Source organism: Numida meleagris, chromosome 5, assembly GCF_002078875.1.
Source record: "Numida meleagris isolate 19003 breed g44 Domestic line chromosome 5, NumMel1.0, whole genome shotgun sequence".
Lineage (NCBI taxonomy): Eukaryota > Metazoa > Chordata > Aves > Galliformes > Numididae > Numida > Numida meleagris.
In genome coordinates this window covers 27,531,004-27,550,396 of record NC_034413.1, presented here as the reverse complement: position 1 = coordinate 27,550,396, position 19,393 = coordinate 27,531,004, and the positions used below count along the sequence as shown (strand labels likewise).

General features: G+C 36.5%; 1 protein-coding gene across 5 annotated transcripts in view; it reads right to left on the bottom strand.

The window, feature by feature from the left end:
* GRID1 (glutamate ionotropic receptor delta type subunit 1) overlaps positions 1-19,393 on the bottom strand; it is a 567,614-nt gene that overhangs the window by 43,833 nt on the left and 504,388 nt on the right. For 4 of the 5 annotated variants that reach the window (XM_021400715.1, XM_021400716.1, XM_021400718.1 and 1 more), the window contains exons 13-14: positions 8,835-9,030; positions 458-624 (exon numbers count right to left, since the gene is read on the bottom strand). In XM_021400715.1, the coding sequence (XP_021256390.1) occupies positions 458-624; positions 8,835-9,030 (363 nt within the window). Of the gene's footprint in view, positions 1-457; positions 625-2,901; positions 2,965-8,834; positions 9,031-19,393 lie in introns of those variants that run through there. The other variant, XM_021400719.1, reaches the window with a different exon arrangement.

The window sequence follows — 19,393 nt, the reverse complement described above, 5'->3', positions numbered from 1 at the left end:
GCAATAATCAACAATTCTTGTTTTCCTGTACTACTGTGAGATTCAGCATGTCTCTCCACCCTAAAGGATAAACTTGGACATTATTACTTGCTTGCTGTATGAAGGAACACATTGTTTCATAGCCTGTAAAATGTATAAATCAAAAATCTCTCTTTGATCTCACTCCTAGCTCATACAGAGCTCTGGGAACACTGGTCCTTTTTCTGCCAGAGCCAGTGCTGCTCGGAGATGTGAGGCCACACACCATCTCCAGTCCCCTCTTCCCTACACAGATATACACAGAGCAGAAGTAGCAGCTTTGTTGAAGCCTGAACTCACAACCTTTCTGCTGTCACTGTAGGAAGTGAAATACATTTATTCAGTAAATTGTCATTGTCAAAATTGAAGTCAACCATCAATGGGATGCCATGCTGGTTGCAGAGAAGAATCCTATAAAATGAGCTTTGCTTTGGTTTACCTCTGGGAGAAAAGATCTCTGTAGGGGCTTCCATGCTGGAGCGCAATCCCATATCCTTTGCTGCTGATGCTGTTACCAATGACTGTCACAGAGCATTCATCATCTGTCAGTGCAGCATATTCCACCACTGCCACATCCCACAGGAATGCATAATTTCCTTTCTTTGCCTGTAAATACAACATGAACACAACAAAATCTAAACTAAACTATATTTTTAGGTAGGAGAAAAAAACAAGCAAAAATAAAATCCCCGAGCTTGTCATTACTCCATGCTGGTATATCACCAAGTCACATCTGTAGACCTCCAACATCTTAATACATTTTTAACAGTCTTCCCTCCCACATTACCTCATCTATGCTTTTCCCAGCAGTACTTCATCTACTTCAAACCTCTCTAAAATGCCTTCCATTTTTAATAGAGAGAGAGCATAGGATGATATAGCCTACTGTAAGTTTAGGCAAGGCTTACATAACAGGTAATTAATTATAAATCAAAGCCATTGCCTTAACTGATGAAATTTGATGTATATTTTGTAGGAGACATGGAAGAGCAGGAGTGGAACCAGCTCCATACATTTATGTAACTAGACAGGTACAAGATGAGCACTAACTGGTGTTTCCTAATCATCACAGTCACCAAAATGGAAACTTTACAGATTCCCTCAAGTAAATGTGTAAGTGAAAGTAGTGCCCTCCAAGAGCTATGTTAGTCTTGTAACAAAAAAATAATGCTCAAAGCCTTTTCTTTTTTTCCCCTACAGATAAGAATCACCACCAGCATCTCTTGTCAGCTCAGTTTTGGGACAAATATTGTTCTATTTTAGTAAACATTCATGCAGATGTCCTTAAATGTCAGCCTTAATTGGGATTCTGACCAATGCCTGCATGCAGTGCATATGATGAATGTAAATCACCTAACTTAAGATGTAAGAAAAATGTTTGGATAGGAATTCAGTAAGAAAAAAAGTGATCATTTTGTTTGTTTAAATTAATCGGTTTCCTAATAAACTTAAGTATTTAAGATTTGTTGTCTCTTGTAAATTATATATAGACTGCACAAAAGAAGAACAGATGGATGGGAACAGCTAATGCAAATAAATGAATAATCATGACTGCAGATTTCCAAGACATTTTTTTCTTTTTAAGAAACAAACAAACAAAATAAACACTAAAGGCCTACCTTTGGGAGATTTCAGATCTTTCTTTAGGTCAAAACAAAGCAAGATAGGAAGCTGAAGTCTGGAAACTGAATCGTCATGCTTCCCTAGCCAATAACTGCTGTGCTGACATTATTCCATATATTTTCCATTTTGTGTAATCTCAGTTAAAGAATTGACCTGTAAGCCCATAAGGCTCACTAAATTGATTCCCTCACTTGAGCAACTAAGTTAATTTCACCATGCTTTAGTATAAAGCATAGTTTTCTGAAGTCCTTGACAGTTGCCTAAACATAGTAATAAATCAGATGGGTGAACTATCTTGTAATGGATAGAATCTAGGGAAATAAAACTGAAAAATATGCTTTTGGACTTTCTGTTATTACTTGCCACAATTCACCTCCTTTTCTCTTTTACCTTCTGTCTGCATCAGGGCAATCAAAGACCCCCAAATTCTTTTTCTTCTGAATTGAGCCAGAGTAACAATACATTATAGCCTTCGTTTCTGGTAAGATTCAAATGATCCTGTACTGACCGCTTTAAAAATATATTGTATAAATGTATACTAGCGCTGTGCATTTGGCCAGCCTAGCTCCTCTTTCTCTTCTGCTACCTATTGGTCAGTTTAAAGTAACAGTAATTAATGTAGGTTGCTCCAGACAGCTATTGCTACTCTAGCTCAAAACAAACATTTAAAGCTAAAACACAACATAGGGATTACAGGATACAAAGAGGAGCGAAGATCCTACTGTTAAACTCATATATTGATTTAACTAACACAACTAATTACACAAGCTTGGTCTCAAAAAAATCTCTCTCACTTAAACGGTACTGCATGACTTCCACATCTGCACTGCAATACCCCTGGCCATCTACCTGAACTAGTAGTGGTGATGGAAAGGAGGAAGTAACAAATAAATCAGTGTTTACTATATGTGACAGCCAGAAAAGGCTTCAAATCTGTCAACACAAGGATGCATTAAAAAAATAAAGGATGGCAAGGAAAGGGATTCCTCAAGCAGAGAGGCTGGATCTAGATGATCTTAAAGGTCCCTTCCAACAAAACCAGTCTATGATTCTATTTAGCTTATATTCAGATGGCAACATACACTCTTGGAAGCTTGAAGTGTGTTTTTCAAAGGTATCTTCTGAATGGTCGTGTACCTGGAAATAATCAGGTTGTTAGCAGCAAACCTCTGCATCTTGCCCTCTGTTCTTCCTGTGATGGATTTTAATAATTCTCATTTTATGCTTCCATACCCATGACAGTGCTGATAGGCCTCCTACCTGCTCAGGATCAACGGACATTCCTCTCACTAGTGGTTCTGGCTGCACATCTCAGGTTTTGCCCTATGGTAAACAGGACACAGGCTTTTGCTATCTATGATAGAAAACTGTGTGCAAGCGCTTCTTTGTTAACAGCCACACAGTTATGGGACTAAAGACAACAGCATTTTTTTACCCTATACAGAATTTGTTCAAAATCTGTTCTTACTAGAGAAAAAAAAGCTTGCCTGATGTACGTACAGAAAGAGCAGAAAAAGAAGATCTAGAAAAGATTTCACCTACGTCACTGTGCTAAAACATCTTTAATTTCTTGTTGGTTTCTGTTGTTTTTGTTTTTGTTTTAATAGCTGTGTCTTTTAGTTGTTTCAGAATTGTTCCATAAATCATCTTTTCAAATTAACAGTTTACAAAATAAGAACATTGGCAACATGTCCCACATTCCTCATCTTTTTCTTAGAAATACTTGAGGAACACAGTCTTCCTCAAATATTCGATTTCAATTATAAGGCAATGTCTAGAGAAAATCACGTTATTGATTCTACCATTCAGGCCCCAGTTTTCTGCACTTTATTTTATGTAGAAGAGCTCTGTACACTGATTTTCAAGGTTAGACAGCAGTTCTTTTGACAAGGTCTACTTCTCTTTCATTTGCAACATTACTGTTCTAAGTTATATCTTACAAATATAAGTAGTCAACAAAGAGTTTACTGAGTCTTTCTGTATCAATTTAGTATTTTTATGACAAAAAATTCTACCTAGTGTCATCATATTCTTTGGGCATTATTTTTTCTGATAGCCTGTACATTTCAACATAAACAGTATCTGAATTTTAAACTCTTAATTATGTATACTTCTTAACTTCCAGAAATGCAGGATGTTAGACTGTCTCCCCCCTCTATTTGTCAAAAACTGACTCCCCAGAGATTTCATTTTCCTCAGGGAAGATTTTTCTCTTCCAAAATCTCTTCCTCTCACAGATTCTTCCTTTCTGAAGAGTAGAGATCTCATACTATAGGCATGTTCATTACATAGAAAGCTTCCTTATGACCAAACGGTTAGTTCCTATCTGAATTTGGCATGCTTCACATCCCTGTAATACTGTTGTGACTGTGAGGTGAAGGAAGACAGGCTAAACTACAAACGACACTGGGCATGGGACACTGACCCATGGGACGTATGAGCAGGAAACATATGCAGGCTTTTTTAATGATACCTTATGCAGATGTATCTACCCCTGCAACTGTGTCATGACTGCAGTACAGCAAAGCTTCATATACTCATGCTTTTGCATTCACAGCCTAGTCATTTAAAGCTTCAACTATATGTTTTAGGGTACCAAATTTTCTAGGGATCCGACACCACTGCAAAGAAAATACAGATAAAGAGATAGTAAAAGGGAATGTGGCAAATACCAGATGAGAATAGGTAAGATAGCTTGAATAAAGAATGACTGAAATGAAACACAGAATAGTAAGCTACAGTTTATACTTTAGGCTTTTAATTGGCTTTCATATTTTGCTCCTTTGCTGTGGCCTTTTTGTGACTCTCAGCACGCAGGCACATTGCAGAACAAAACAGAAATAACTCAGAAGTTTCAAAAGCCTCTTTAACAAGGTTAACAAGAAATTCAGCCAAAGCGGTCATCTCTTCCACCCTGGTTGAACTTCTGTAGTGGTTAACACTACAGATACCAGATTTATCCTCAGTCAAAGAGATTTAGGAAAACAGATTTCAGGAAAAAAAAGCAACCTGCATTAAAAATTTATTCTACACAATCATCAAAAATGAAAAGACCAAGGAAGACTGTTTCTCTGGTATAATAAGAGGGACCAAAAAGATAACAGTAATACTTTTGATAATCAGTAACCAATCTCATAATGTTACTCTTCAACTTAGAGGGAGATGGAAGAATATATTTCAAAGGGTCCTGTCTTACTGTTGGTAAAATTACGTTTTTTCAAAGAATACCTGGTAAGAACGAATAATACTTGAAAAAAAGACGAACTTCAGCTTTATCGCTGATACGTCTGTGATTCATCTGGAACTTATGAAGAAGCTGCCACGCTGGAAAAAAAAAAGTGCAATAATGCTACACTCATCATTAATCTATTGCCAAAATGGAGTGTCACTGTAGATGATCCCATTATATAGCTGGTAACACAGAAATATCAAAGAGTGACCTTCACATTGGTATTAGAAGAATAGTTCAAAAACATGCTTGGATAACATTTATTTTCTATTTCAAAAGTGCTTTAGGAGAAGCTGCACAGTTTTAATAAAGAAAAAAGCTTGTCATTTAATCCTGTTGAAATTACTTAAAATTAATATCATTAGAAGCTACTATAGGAGGTAATACATTTGGGCTTTAAGGAAGCATTTCCTCTTACTCCAAAGGCTGATGATGGTCAAGAAATGAAGAAATTTATGAGGATCCATGAAAATATACAGATGAGCCATAATAATTCACAATGCAAAATTCAGTGTGGACAATAAATCACAGGAAAAAATATTTCAAAAAAAAAAAAAATACTCTTCATGGAACTTTTAAATTACTTGTAATCTCAAAATATAAATGAAGAGAAGTGCCTGTTCGACAAGAAAGGATCTCATTTGATGTTTATTGTTCATTAAAGGAGAGAAATGTTTTGAAGGAAGCAAAAAAGGAAGGAATGCACTCATACTCTGCTACTGCATAAATCAATGATACATTCACATTTTGTACTATACTTTGTTTTGATCACTCCATCAAAAGCATTATACAGGAAGACAAGAACCAATAGAAACAATTCAGAACAATTTTGACACCAAATTGACCAGACAGGAGAACAAACTGTCTCCATTAAAGGAAGATGTTTAAAAAGCCACAATAGCAATTTAATTCTTTCATGTATATATATATATATACATGTTATAGTATATAGGGCTCATATCACTTTGTTCATTCAAAGCAAGAATGGCTGCTCGCAGTGAGAAAAGATGCAAGTTATTAGGTATGTTGTGGTAACTAATAATTACCCGGAAGAAATTATTGCCATGGGGTATTATATAAACACCTTATTCAGATTTGCAAATAGATTAGGGATGTAAGAAATTCCCCTATCAATGTCAATCTGAGATAACGTGGCAAAAGCTACACATGGCACACTTCTGGGAGATTCTGGCTGCAGCTTGACCCAAGAAGGAACTTTCTATACAACAAAATTAGTCAATTCCCTTCTGTAGTACCAGAAAATTCAAGTGGCAAAATAGCACTTCGTGTGGACTTGTGATTTGTCTGGCAACTTCCTCTTACTCTATGTGGAGACATTTATGAATAGGAGGATGTTTTACATCTGCAACGACCACTTTCAATTGCCATGGCATTACAACAAAAGCAACCTGACCCCACAGACCTGAAATGTTTTTCTGTCACTTACGTGACTTTGCACCATATTAATGCTGTCTCTGTGGCTGTACTTGTGTTGCAAAAGCTGTGCCTTGACAATGGGAGATGGTCACTGTGGCTATGGGGCCATGCTATGTCTGAAAGTGACCACTTCCATGGCAACCAAAAGCTTTTGTGGCATTTAGGACTTTCTTCCATTATTATCTGTTTGGTTTTAGTCAGTTGAAGGGAGTAGAAACATCACTGGGAAATGGAGAGAAGAAAATGGAATTGAGACAAACACTGGAAATACCTGCCTACTGCATGAATAAGCAGTACTCTCCTATTTTGCATTGAAGAGGCTTTTTTAATTTATTATTATTTAACTGCAGTTGAACTATGATGCTGTCTGAAGAAAATGGAAAGCGAGAGGACAGGAGAAAGAGTAGGTTTTTTTTCCATTTCATCAGGAAGTCCTTATTCAGAAAATGTATTAGGTATCCTTATACACTAGAAGAATTTAGACTTTCCTTTTCCTATAAAACATTTCTAAGGTACATTTACATCCCTTTCATACATCAGCATGTGTTTACAGATGTAAAATCCGATTTCCTTGGCTGACACCATTTCTTCTTTAGGAAAACAGAATTTCTAGCCAAAATATTTGATGTGGCCAACTTGTCTGTTTGTTCAAAGAGTTCAATGAGTTAGCAAGAGCGACATTTAAACTATAAACACAAATGTTTAGTTGACAATGTTATTAAATACTGAGCTCAATTTACATGTCTAATTAAATAGCAGCCTTGGTCAGCTTTGGGAGCTGAGGTAAATTCAGTTATTGTTGACGTTAATGGAATGAGCTAATCAAGTTATATAAGAATCACCCTGCAATATTAAAATCAAACTCAGTATGAAAAATTTAACATTACTTACAAGAGACGGAGCTGCCAGCTCCATACAGATAACGTAGTTGGTAGTCCAAACAGCCTGCCAGTCCACAGTTACATTTAAGGCTTAGGTAAATCTAGCTATAACAAATGGCAGCATGCAATAGGCTTACAGAATGAGAGTATTTACAGCTTTACCGCTAAAGAGTATCCACTGACAAACGAATGGTAACAAAATAAACAAACAACAAAAAGGGTAAATTTTTGTTCATTTTTCTAAGGTAAACTGTTTTACTTGTGTATTGTTTTTAATGTCATGCTACATAGATAAGTACATAATGGCACTATTTCTATCTCCTTTAAATGCTTAGAATGTCTTGAAATAGAGGCTTCATTTTCATAAAGTGATGAGTAAATAAAGAAAGAAAAACAAACCACTGCAGAATTTTCTACAGCCAGGGTTCAACCTTGTACAGAGGAAGAAAGTTTAACTGAGCCAAGTGCTCAGCTGAGAGGTGGGAGAAAATGCAGGGGGAACCAAAACTATTGACAAAATACTCCTGTACTGGAAGACGTAAAAATGTATCTCCAATAAAATAAGGATTTTATCCAGAAGTCACACAAACAATTGGGAATCTTATATCAAAAAACTTTGATTCAGGAAATAGGATGGTTTATGTTAATGCATTCAGCATAACCATGTTATGGTTATGGTGTTGTAAGAAACAGTATTTTTGGATGTTTCCTCTCTGACTGCTTAGAAAAAGTTTTGAAGATTCAAGGGAAAAAGAACCCAAGCCCCAAACATTTCTGAAGAAAGCATAAGAAACTTGTAATAAATTTATTCCAAATCACTGTTTCATTGACAACAGAACAACCCTGATCACAACTGCCATAATGTACTTCAGGACACACACAGTTTGATGTTATTTATTATCTGCTTTTGCTAAGCTACAATACGGAAAGCAGAGAAGAAAAGCAGCAGACTAAAAGTGAGTAAGTGTGGGCCCGAACCTAACCAGGGCTGTTTATAACAGGACTCAGCAAAAGGATGTAGAATCTCAGGTTATTATATACACCTTGATTCCTATAACAGTGCTCAGTTTCACCAAAAAATTGTATAGTCATATCTGAGAGAAATAAAAATTAGGTGAAAGCATTCTGACATGTGAGAGACTTACTAAGTCTTATTAAGTCTTACAAAGCTTATTAAGTCTGGAATAAACAAATTTGGCATGAAAGTTCTATTCTAAGAAAAATTAGTAGATTTTCATACAATCTCATAATTATTTCTCACGTTACCAATACTTATGTTAATCCAAAGCAAAAGAAAAAAAAGCACATAAATGAGCATGGAGAAGTGTCAATACCTGAATAATAAAAAATAACATTGAAGATGGGTACTGTCAAAGCTCCCACGAAACCTAGAAGTTTTACAGCCAGATCCAAAGAAGGATTTAAAAACTAGAGATTTAGGCAGAGCTAAAGTAATTTAATTCAAAATCACAACCTCACAAGATGCTTCTTATCTGGCAGAGTTACTTAAAGGAATTTTATGTAAGGATATTTTTGTTTAAAGTTACAATCCAATTGCATTCGTGTGACTTAACAATATTAACTCCATGCAAACTACATTGATACAGCACAAAAATTAAATAAAGGATACTGTAATCCAGTCTTACCTTCCTGATGCCTTCAGAAGGGTTCGATACACAGTTATCTGCCCCATTATTCTTACTTATTGTCCTCCACAGTTCAGCAAATGTGTTATCCTGCTCCAGAGGGTTTGTTCCTTTTGCTTTGAAGTATTCATAGACTGCCGAGTCCCTGACTGTGCCATAGGATATATCCATTTGTTTAGACAGATCCTGAAATGTTCTGAAATTCAAGCAATATTGAGATATTAGTGTTATATAGAACATTACTGAAATTTAATTAATTAAATGATTTATTTCTGTCTTTAGTCAGAAAGCATTTATCAATACCCGGCAGCATTTGAGTATCTCTTGCCTCCATCACAAAGGAAAACCAAAGAGTAATTGAATTGAATTGAGATCATGTGAACTTAATTATACCTGAGCTCTTTTTTGTTTTTAATCTCAATAAAGACTTTCTGGATAGATAATATCCATGTTAAATATTATGATGCCTAGTTTGCACAAAAAGGGACTCCAACATAGACATACTTCAGTGCATGAGAAGCTAAGGTTGTAAATATAAATTGTCTGCCACTGCAGCACCACCTCACACAACTCAGTGGAGTTAGCTGGAGGTTATACCAATACTCTGACTCCAAATCAATAAGACTTTTTAAAACAAACAAATAAAAGCCTTGGTTCCAGTTTCCACCATGTCCCTCTCTCTCTTCCCCTCTCTTCACAGCCTCTGGTAAAACAGATATTTTTCATTCACACACAGGCCTAACTTTCATTTACTCATCATACCACTCTGGAAGTGTAAATGGGCCTCAACTTGAGTGACTGTGAATGCATCATTTATTTTCAAATTGTACTGAATGTAATTCACTCATGTTTTACAGCCTATTCAGCACAGAAAGGTGTAAATCACTGCCTGTGTCACTGAAAACCAGGCCAAGTTTTAAAACATTTGAAGCGGAATCAAATCAGTTTTCCACCTTCAGCCACCAACTTCTGCTCCTGTGTCCCCTTCCTTTGTCCTCAAATCTCACTTTACTGTACAGGTGCAGCATGGCAGCACGGGCTAAATTGTATCTCAAATTATGACTATATATACTTTTTTATGTCTTGTAAATGTATAATGTCATATAATAAGAATTATTTCAGATACTTCTGATATGAACTACCAATTAACTTTGGTTGAGATCAAACTAAAGCCTCTCCCACACAATTTCTTTTTCCCCAGAACAACCTTTTAGGAAAACAACAAATCTTTGAAACTTCTGAAAGATCCACTCATGCCCCCTCCCACCCAACTTCAGTTCCAGGAACCACGAAAGCAAAACAATTTGCCTTGTAGCTCTCGTAGAAGGTTTCTTCAAAACACTCCCAAACAGCTTTCCTTTGGCCCATGATCAGAAGCTGTTTTCCACAGCTGAAGACTTGCGGTAGGCAATATTTTTCTGCCTGTTTACGTTCCCTGTTCCACTGGATTCATCCCACTGATTACACCTTACACTGCTGCACAACTTCACAAAACGCTACTCAGAGCAAAGCTATGTAGGCACACACACAGTGCCACATTAAAAAATCTAGAAAACTTTCCAGCCTCCCCACTGCATCACCTCCAGGCCTGCTGAGTTTGGTTCCCAAAGAGTCCCTTTACCTGGAGGCACTATATGAGGCCACCAGCTCCACCCCCAAAGCCGCAGCTCAGCAGGGATGCCTCTTCTACCCTTACAAACACCCTTCCAACTCATAAGCTGCTTCTAACATTTTAAATGGTTTAAGTTCTTAAATTGTGTTAACGACTTTTTATCATTTTAAGCTGCTAAGCAGCTTTCAGTAAGGCTGTGAGATTTTCTCTATGCATGTCGCACGCTTGTGGGTTCAGGCTAACTCCAGGAGTTGCATCAAACCCCAAATAAGTTACTTCTCTTGCTCCGTATATGCCACTTTGGTAAAACAGAAATGAACACCCTGGAAGTTGCCAGATATTAAACATTCTAATGAAAAATGAGATAATTTGTATCAGTCCTCTCTCTCTGTTTAACAGTCCTGAAAGTTATATTCTGATCTCCTAAATGTTTCTGGTACATTTCATTGAACAGGACCGTTTTTCCTCCAATTTTGATCTAAATGATTACATGCTACATTTAGTTCCTTCTTTATTTTTTAGAATAAGCTTCATCATATCACATGAAATTGCTCACAGGGATGGATGATCTGACTGTTAAGAGATACATTTCAGTCTATTGTATGTACAAATGACTAAGAAAGGTGTTGAATACACACGGAGGGTTTCTGTGGCAAACCTTTTAACATAGTCTGATGCCTAGATTTCAGCACCTGTAGAAGTGAATATACGGTAGAAGCATGTTAGCAATAGCATTTTCAGCTAATGTACTTTAACGTGACTTTCAGCTGATAGCAACTTTACAAATGTCTACTGTTCATGCTGTCATTCTTGTTGAAAATGTGAGCATTCAAAAAAAAACCAAACTGTAGCTTTCATAATATTTCATAATGTGGATCCCTTCTGCTGCCTCTGCAACTATGGGAACTTTGACAGAAATCTGCCTCTTGTTTTAGCTAAATTATACTTTATTGACAATCACTGCTTTTGTTTTAGCTAAATTACACTTTATTGACAATCAGTACAAAAGCACAATACATCTTGCTTTTCAAAAAGCACTTTTCTTCAATTCTCTAAGCATTGCAGTGCACAGTGAGCAAATTCTGGGTGTAAATCAAGTGCTTTGCTGGCCCAATAAGCAGGTAATCAGCGCAGGTGGCAGGGAGGGAAGCCCAACCTTTGCTTGGGTGTTGTGCGGACGACAGCTACAATCCCTTTAGCTGGCAGAATTTTCCTACAAGAGATAATACAGAATACTGCATGTCCTGAGGATTATGCACGTCTTTCCTGGAATGCCCTATTTGATCCATTATAAGAACTGCTCCTGACACAGGAGATTCTCTGTATCACCACTGGAAACATCTTCTGAGCAAGACAGAAAGTCACCAAAGGACACAGCCAGGGTCACAGCAGGTAACCAAGCCTGTGACTGGTTCTTGCAGCATAAATTCATAACGATGATGACTGTCTGAGAGAGAAAATAACCTTATGTCTTTACCAAATGGATTGCTTAGCCAAAACTATCTCAGAAACTATCTTGATGGGGAGTGGTCTGGACAACAGTTCTTATTTGCTACAAAAAATTTCTCTGCACTATATTTCTGCACTGAATTCAGAGAAGTACCTCCTGTCTTACAGGATGAATTAAGATAATCACAAGTGCAGATTTTAAACACTGTTATTTTAATTCCCGTAGATCTTCCATTGCTAGAAAAAATCACTTAGAGTGAGATTTCAGATACTGTTTACATATTAGCATTGTGTCATTCTCTAAAGGCAGCTACTCTCTTTGTTCCTAGACTTCTTCATTTTGCTGAATAGCCACTAGTTGAACCCACCTTTGTTAGCTACTCAGATTCTTGGCTCCCTTTCCTGTGGTAAAGATTTCACGCATTTAATATATAAAATTATTTGCAACAAAAATGTGTAGCATAACAAGATGCTCCATTAACCTTACCACCTCAATTATTGGATCTCACAACCTATTAAGGACTCTCTGTAAGTGTGATTAAAGATAAAGCTAGTAAGGCAGAAAAAGCCAATGTTCCTCACTTACACTTATAGGAGCTGACCTTCAATTTGTAGATAAATACATCCAATGTGTGATTACCGTAATTGGCAAGTACATGTAAACCAATTGATTTAAGTAAATGTATCTGTGGTTCATCTAAACAGAACAGTGTTACCAGCTGAAATATTTAACCAGTGTAGTAATATCTGCTAGAAAATATGACAATTGATACATAATTTCCAGTGGAGAAGAAATTACTTCAAGTGGAGTCAACTGAAAATGGTTTATTTTTTAGAAACATATTGACATAAACCATGTGCTGTGAAATAAACATTCAGGCGAAAGTTGTAATAGCATTTACAATTAGACCACTAGAAATAATTGCCACAATAAAAATACTGGCTAAGTTGTACTCTTTGGAGATGCTTTCCTACTTGTAAAAGACTCATGGAGCTGTAGATATGTAGCCAAAAAAGGTTCTCCCAGCATAGGTTTATTTGGCTCCAGAGCTGCAATAAAGATAAGACTTTCTGGATGAACAATATGAACAAATCTTATCTAAGGGACAGACTAAACCTGTCACCAAGTGCTCTGAAGTAACTGCTGACCAATTAACTCAACTTGTAAAACTGCAGCCTCAGCTGTTCACCCAAAACTGCTACTCACAATCATCAGTCATGATCAAAGTAAATGACTCCAAAACACTAACAAAAATAGATAAGCAAACAGGCTCCTTTTATTTCAAAATCTTTTTTTAAAATGTTTTTTTTCATAACTTTTTAAGGCAAGAAATGCTTATTTACTGAATTTTTCACCTTCCTAATTATTATTATTATTATTATTTAAGTTAGGAGAATATTGCACATCTAGAATCCTATGTGTAAATTCTATGCCTGTTAACAAGATAATTACATAGTAGAGTGATGTCATGAATTCCTCTATACCACTGTAAAAAACGCAGTGTTTATCTTGACTTCAGCCTTAGAGAGACCATAATCGGCATAGCAGCAGCTCCTTGATTTAGAAGTAGTTTCTCATTAGCATTCACTAATGCCAACATTTTGACACTGTAAAACTGGGGATTTTTCCAGTTTGCTATTACTTAAGGAAAGTTAGTATTTTAGCAGTTTCTGAATCCACAGCATTATCTTAAAAAAATGATGCAGTATTTTTTTTGCTCATCTGCACATTAACTATTAGAAATAAAACAGGTTAAGATTAGACATAAAAGTGGTGCTCAGCACTCTGCTCTTGTCCTTCCATGCTGTGAGTACATTTCAGAATAAACTCTCCCTTTGTACCACTGCATATGTTTGGAAAAACAATACAATACAAATAATTCCTCCTAAGTAAATAAATGGATTTCCTTAATTAATATTAATCCCTAAGTCATACAGACATAGTATGCTTTTCCATATTTGCCCGGGAAAGCTATGTTCTTATTTTACCTAGGGATGCCAGCACCCTAACATTATTGCTCAATGCAGCATAATATTCCACGTGACGGCTGCCATTAAGATGAAGCAAGCTGGAGAAGATGAGAGTTTTAAGCTGCTTTACCAAAATGGAGCCTTGGAAATATATACAAAAACATATACTACAAGTTCTAAAGTTCTACTTTTTAAATACCTTGAAATTACTTTATTCCAAATTTTTTCAAAGCCTAGGAATTGATGATATGTACAGAATTAAATACAATTGCAGTTCCTAACTATAAGGGCTTTCTCAACAATATGTATTGGAGGGAAATATGTGTTTTACACACTGGGAAAAAAAATAAACACAGTACATATCGAAATAAAGATAAAAGTAGTTGAATCGATTTGACAACCTTACACCACCGGTGTAAGCACAAGAACTACCTATGAGTTGAAACCTAGCATATATAATCCTATCTGAAAAGAGATTTATTTCATTAACTATCAGTACTGGAAATAAAAGGCTTGAGAATCCTCTGAGAACAGAGGGAAAAGTGTTCACATTTTGAGACACTAAACTGCTCAGCATGAGACCATCCATGGATATATTTGCAAAGACAGCGAGAACAAATGAGAAAATGGTGTTTGTTGCTGATGACCACCTCAGCCCATCCACTGAGAGACAGAGATTTTGAAGCCAGGCAAGCTTTGCAGTATCACCTTCTCATCTTACATGTCTCCAGTGAGAAAACAGCTGCTATTTGATGTAAGAAGACTGGCAGGTGAGAGCAGTCTGCAAAACTCTGGAAAACCTTTGGAAGTTAAGCTGAATTGAGGTCATGGGTTGTAGTGTACTGGTGCAGATAATTTATTGAGAATAGTTTTAAACACGCATGAGCAGAAGATCCCTCACTTCAGAAACTAAGTCCTCTTTACTTTTCATATCAATTTGTTGAGCAGCAAGGCAAAGGACTTGAGCCCTGGTCCATTATTCGTAGATATCCAAACCTTGGATCTCTAGTTTAAGTAAGATTTACGAGTGGGTGGAGAATGTTTTAAGATATCTGAACCTGAGTTCAAACTCTCGCATAAAAACACTCCCTAGAGAGTTTTAGCCCCAAGCTGAAGTTTAACTTTAGTTTAGGAAAAAAGTCATCTGTCATATATATAAACTGCCAGTAGGTGATGGTAGTCTCAATGACTCAGAGGCTTATGTGAAAAGTTTCACTGTCTTACTATATCCAAGTTTTAAAAGAAGAAGCCCACTTAAAATATTAATCAAAAAATAGCAGTTATTCTCCCTAAACACTCGTGCAGTCAATACTGAAAAGAGCAATATATTAACTTAATAATGAGATAACATTAAAATTAACCTACCTTAAGCACTTGTGAGCCTGAAAATTAAATATTCAACCCACCTCCAATAACAGATACACATTTGCATGAACTTACAACATTTGTTGCCAGTACATATAGGAATATTATTAGCATCTGATAAAATGGATGTGAGGTACATAAATTTAAAGACAGGCCACTAAGTGAGGCCAATAAGACCGTTCAAAGTATTGCTAGAACGGCAGTAGCCTTAGTACAGAGAATATTTAAAGGAAAGCAGGTTTAGCTCCACATCTAATAACCTTAGACTGCAGAAGAATTTGATCCATGGCTTTAATTTATGCATCTCTTTGACTTCAAAACTACAAACAATCAAACTGAGCTCTTAAATCAATCATTGAATTGCCAACTTCTCTACTGTGACATGAACAATTTCTGCATTGCTTCATTTCACTGCAAATCAAGTCACTTTAACCACCTTTAACTCTGCCTCAGCGCAGTGACATGCTCAGCATCAGGTTTCTTTAGCAAGGACACTATGCAAAATATTTACTGAGAGGTAATTCAGCAGAAATCAGTAGTAGTACTGCATGCTTAATAGACACTTTGCAAGTTTTTCACCAGCAAATATATCATTCTATAGTTCACATAAAGCTCATTTCATCAGGCGTCCGTGAAAAATGCCATCCACTTCATTCTAAACAATTCAAGCCTTAGCAGAAAAAGCCTCATGGGAGCTTCTACAAGAGAAGTTATAAGCACTGGAAAATTAAACTACATTGAATAAATGGAGTTGAAGCTCTTCACACCAGGACTAAACATTTTCTGATCACTAAAAGAAACAAACAATGCAGGCATTTGTGCCTATATCTGTGCTTGTCATCACCAGTGGAGCAGGAACAGCTGCTACACATGATTTCAAAGAAGCAGGGACTTTCCTCCAGTGGAAAAACCAATCAATTGGCATGTGTCACAAAACACGTTGCCATGTCTAACTACCGTGAAAACAAATAGTGATTGAATGCCTCAGCAGGTAATGGCACTGCAGCACCTGTTTATAATGGCAGCTGTTTTCTTGATGATAATGGGCATTGCTGACAATGTGGTGGTATCTATGAGCCCCATCATCTGTCCTATACTAGATACAACTAAAAGCAAAATATAATATTCAGTCATAGATTTAATGGGAGAAGGAAACTAAAGCCAGCTTCTTTTCCACCACAAGAAAAGGAATTGATGTGTGTTCCTGTGCCATTTCTGTTGGCAACAGTTCTTTCTCCCTTCTAACTTGGGACTGGTACTGTCTCTCTATCTGCCCTGAAGAAATGTCTCTATTAGAGTACCTAGCACAATAGCTAGATCAGTACCGCTAAGATCAGTGAAAATATTTATGCACACCAAAGCACATGCTCAAGAGCCACTAGAATAAGAGAGAAAAAAAATAAAGAAAGGCAAAGCAAAAGAGCCAAATAATATGCACAGAATGTACTAGAAGCACAGAATTTGTCAAGCCTCTACAATTATTTCATTTCCTTGAAATAACTTTGTCATGGTTCGGCCTGGTCTGGCCTAGGTTCCATGACAAGGGCATGAAGGGACCCACGGATCCATGCCATGGGAAGGGGGTAAGGGAAAGGTAGGGAGACAGGCCTGGACAAAGGGTAACGGCAGCAATGAGCTAAGGAAAAAAAAAACTTAATTTACTAAATAAGAAGAATAAACTAAATATTTCTACTAAATAAGAAAACTAAATTCTTCTAAAATCCCAACAGAGAAATAATTTCAGTGAAGACTGTTTTCTCTGAGACTCTGTTCCTGCACAGCTACTGCATGATTAATTCCAAAAATAATGGAACAAATAGCATGTATAGCCACTGATGAAATGTAAAGCCACAGTAAAGCCATTATTAAATGACACACTGTCACATTTATGATTTTAATAGTAATTAACTATTACCTACAAATACTGTATAGACAAAGCATTTGTAGGCTTTACTTAGTTTCTAAGAGTGTGATATGCAGCAGAAATATTCTACACCATCATACAAAATCTCACTTTGCTTTACTGCTCTCAGAATAACCTGCAGCATTTTTTGCCAAAGTCAAAGAAGCATAGGAAACGTAGGACAAAAATCCATATATCTAATCTATGTCCCATTGCTCACAGAACTTGTTAATATCTTTCAGTAGTTCATTTAGGAACCATACCCATTAAAAAAAAAAAAAAAAAAAAAACCACTTTATAATTCTTCTGTATGTGAGACTCAACCTTGGACCCAAAAATCAACCTCATCATCATAATCAGTGAAGCAGGTTCTCCTGTAAACAGAATTAGATTTGCTTTTTCTTCCTCATTGCTATTTCTAAACAATGCCCAAAGGACCACCTCCGCAGCTCCAGTCATCTGCAGTGATCTGCACAAGTATGACTTGACTTGCCACTGGATCGTTGCAGTTATTTTGCTCTGAGCTGACACTGGCTCTGCTCAAGCACTGCACATAAAGAAATCTGTTAAACAGCACAAAATTAGCAAAACATCTCAACCACGAGAACAACATTTCTAACTATATCTTCAGCCCTCCTCTTATTTGTCCTGTCACATATTGCTGATTACTCCATTAACTAGGGAACTTCTTTGGTTTATTGTGTGTAATAAATCTTTCCTTTCTGCATGCACTTATACTTTCTGGCATCACTGTCACATGCAAAAGAAGTTGTGATGTTCCCTACAGTATAAGTTATGATTTCTTTGAAAATGTTTTTTTAAACAATCAAACAGTAGCATCACAAATAGGTTTCTTAAACAGCAATAATGATCAAACCTAATTTCTAAGAATTTGCATCTGAATCTACTGCTGCACAACAGTTTGTGATCTCTGAAGGCAGTTTCTCTCATGATCCCATGAGTTTATTTGCTGCCTGACTGAGACAGTGAACACAAAGGGATGTCTTTCCTTTATATTTAAAGAGCATCTATAAGATTTCTTTTCACCATCCTATTCGTCCATAATTCTAACAAATTAATATGTTTGAGATATTACCCATCAAAGTTTGGCAAAAAAATCTGCAAGTTAATGATTGAAAGAAGTAGTCAGACAAAGAGATGTTCAGAATGATCATATCAGAGCCTCCTGAAGATGCAGGCCCATGTTTTCAAAAGCTGGAGCTTTTATTTGTGTGCCTAGATGTACATTTAAACTACTGAATCATTGGGCAGATTTTCAAAACTGATCAAGGAAAGTTGGCGCAACAGCACATCTGTAAGACATTCATAGATCAGTTCAAAGCCTGGAAGAGGACTCAGAGCAGCTATGAGCTGTTCATTCTGCAAATCTGTAATAATCAGTCCTGCTAAAAAATCTAGACTAGCCTGAGTCCCTTACTCACATCCCATAACACACTTAACAGTGAAGAGAAAAATTAAAATGCGTGCAATGCAGGAAAAAGAAGAGTTAAAAACATCTCAAGAGGTTGTAGCGTATTTTGAACCTCTGAATGTTTTCTTATCCTAATTTTATACCAATTTGGCACTGTGACCTTTCTCCAAGTACCTTGAAGAGTTAACATGTTGATTAAAGCAAGGTATTCTATTCCTTGCAATATTAATTAAAATGAAAGCTGCAGCTGGTGTTTAACAGCAACTCAGTCCCAACAGAAGGTTTTAGTCACTTCACCTAAATCAAACATATCATAAAGTTGGCATGAAAATCATATTGTCTGAATCAAACACATCTGGCAACTGACATACGCTTCTACCTATAATGAAAATAACAAACTACCTCTATTATTTCTGCAGACGCACTTTAAACTGTTTGCTATGCTGATGTCTTCTATCACTCACATTTGGAAGCTAAAAATCCTAATGAAGATTAACGATTAAGATTGAGAGGGAAGAAATTGCTTTCTTCCTTCACAACTGGTGTTATAGGTACCGATACCACTGCCATTCTGCTTTGAACTCAGATCATAGAGTATCTTTTTAATTAAACAAAGCGTGGAATGGGTAAGCTTTGCATCTTGGTGCTGGCTTGCAAAGCTCTTACTCAGGATGAATGGTACTTCATACCATGACTGTTAGGATATCATAACATGAGAAGTTCTGTTAAAGACTATGAAATCTCACTGTAGGGTAAGGTCCTGCTCAGCTTTTTATTAAGTTTTGATTTATCAGGAGCTGTCTCACTCTGTGGGACAAAGGTTTCTG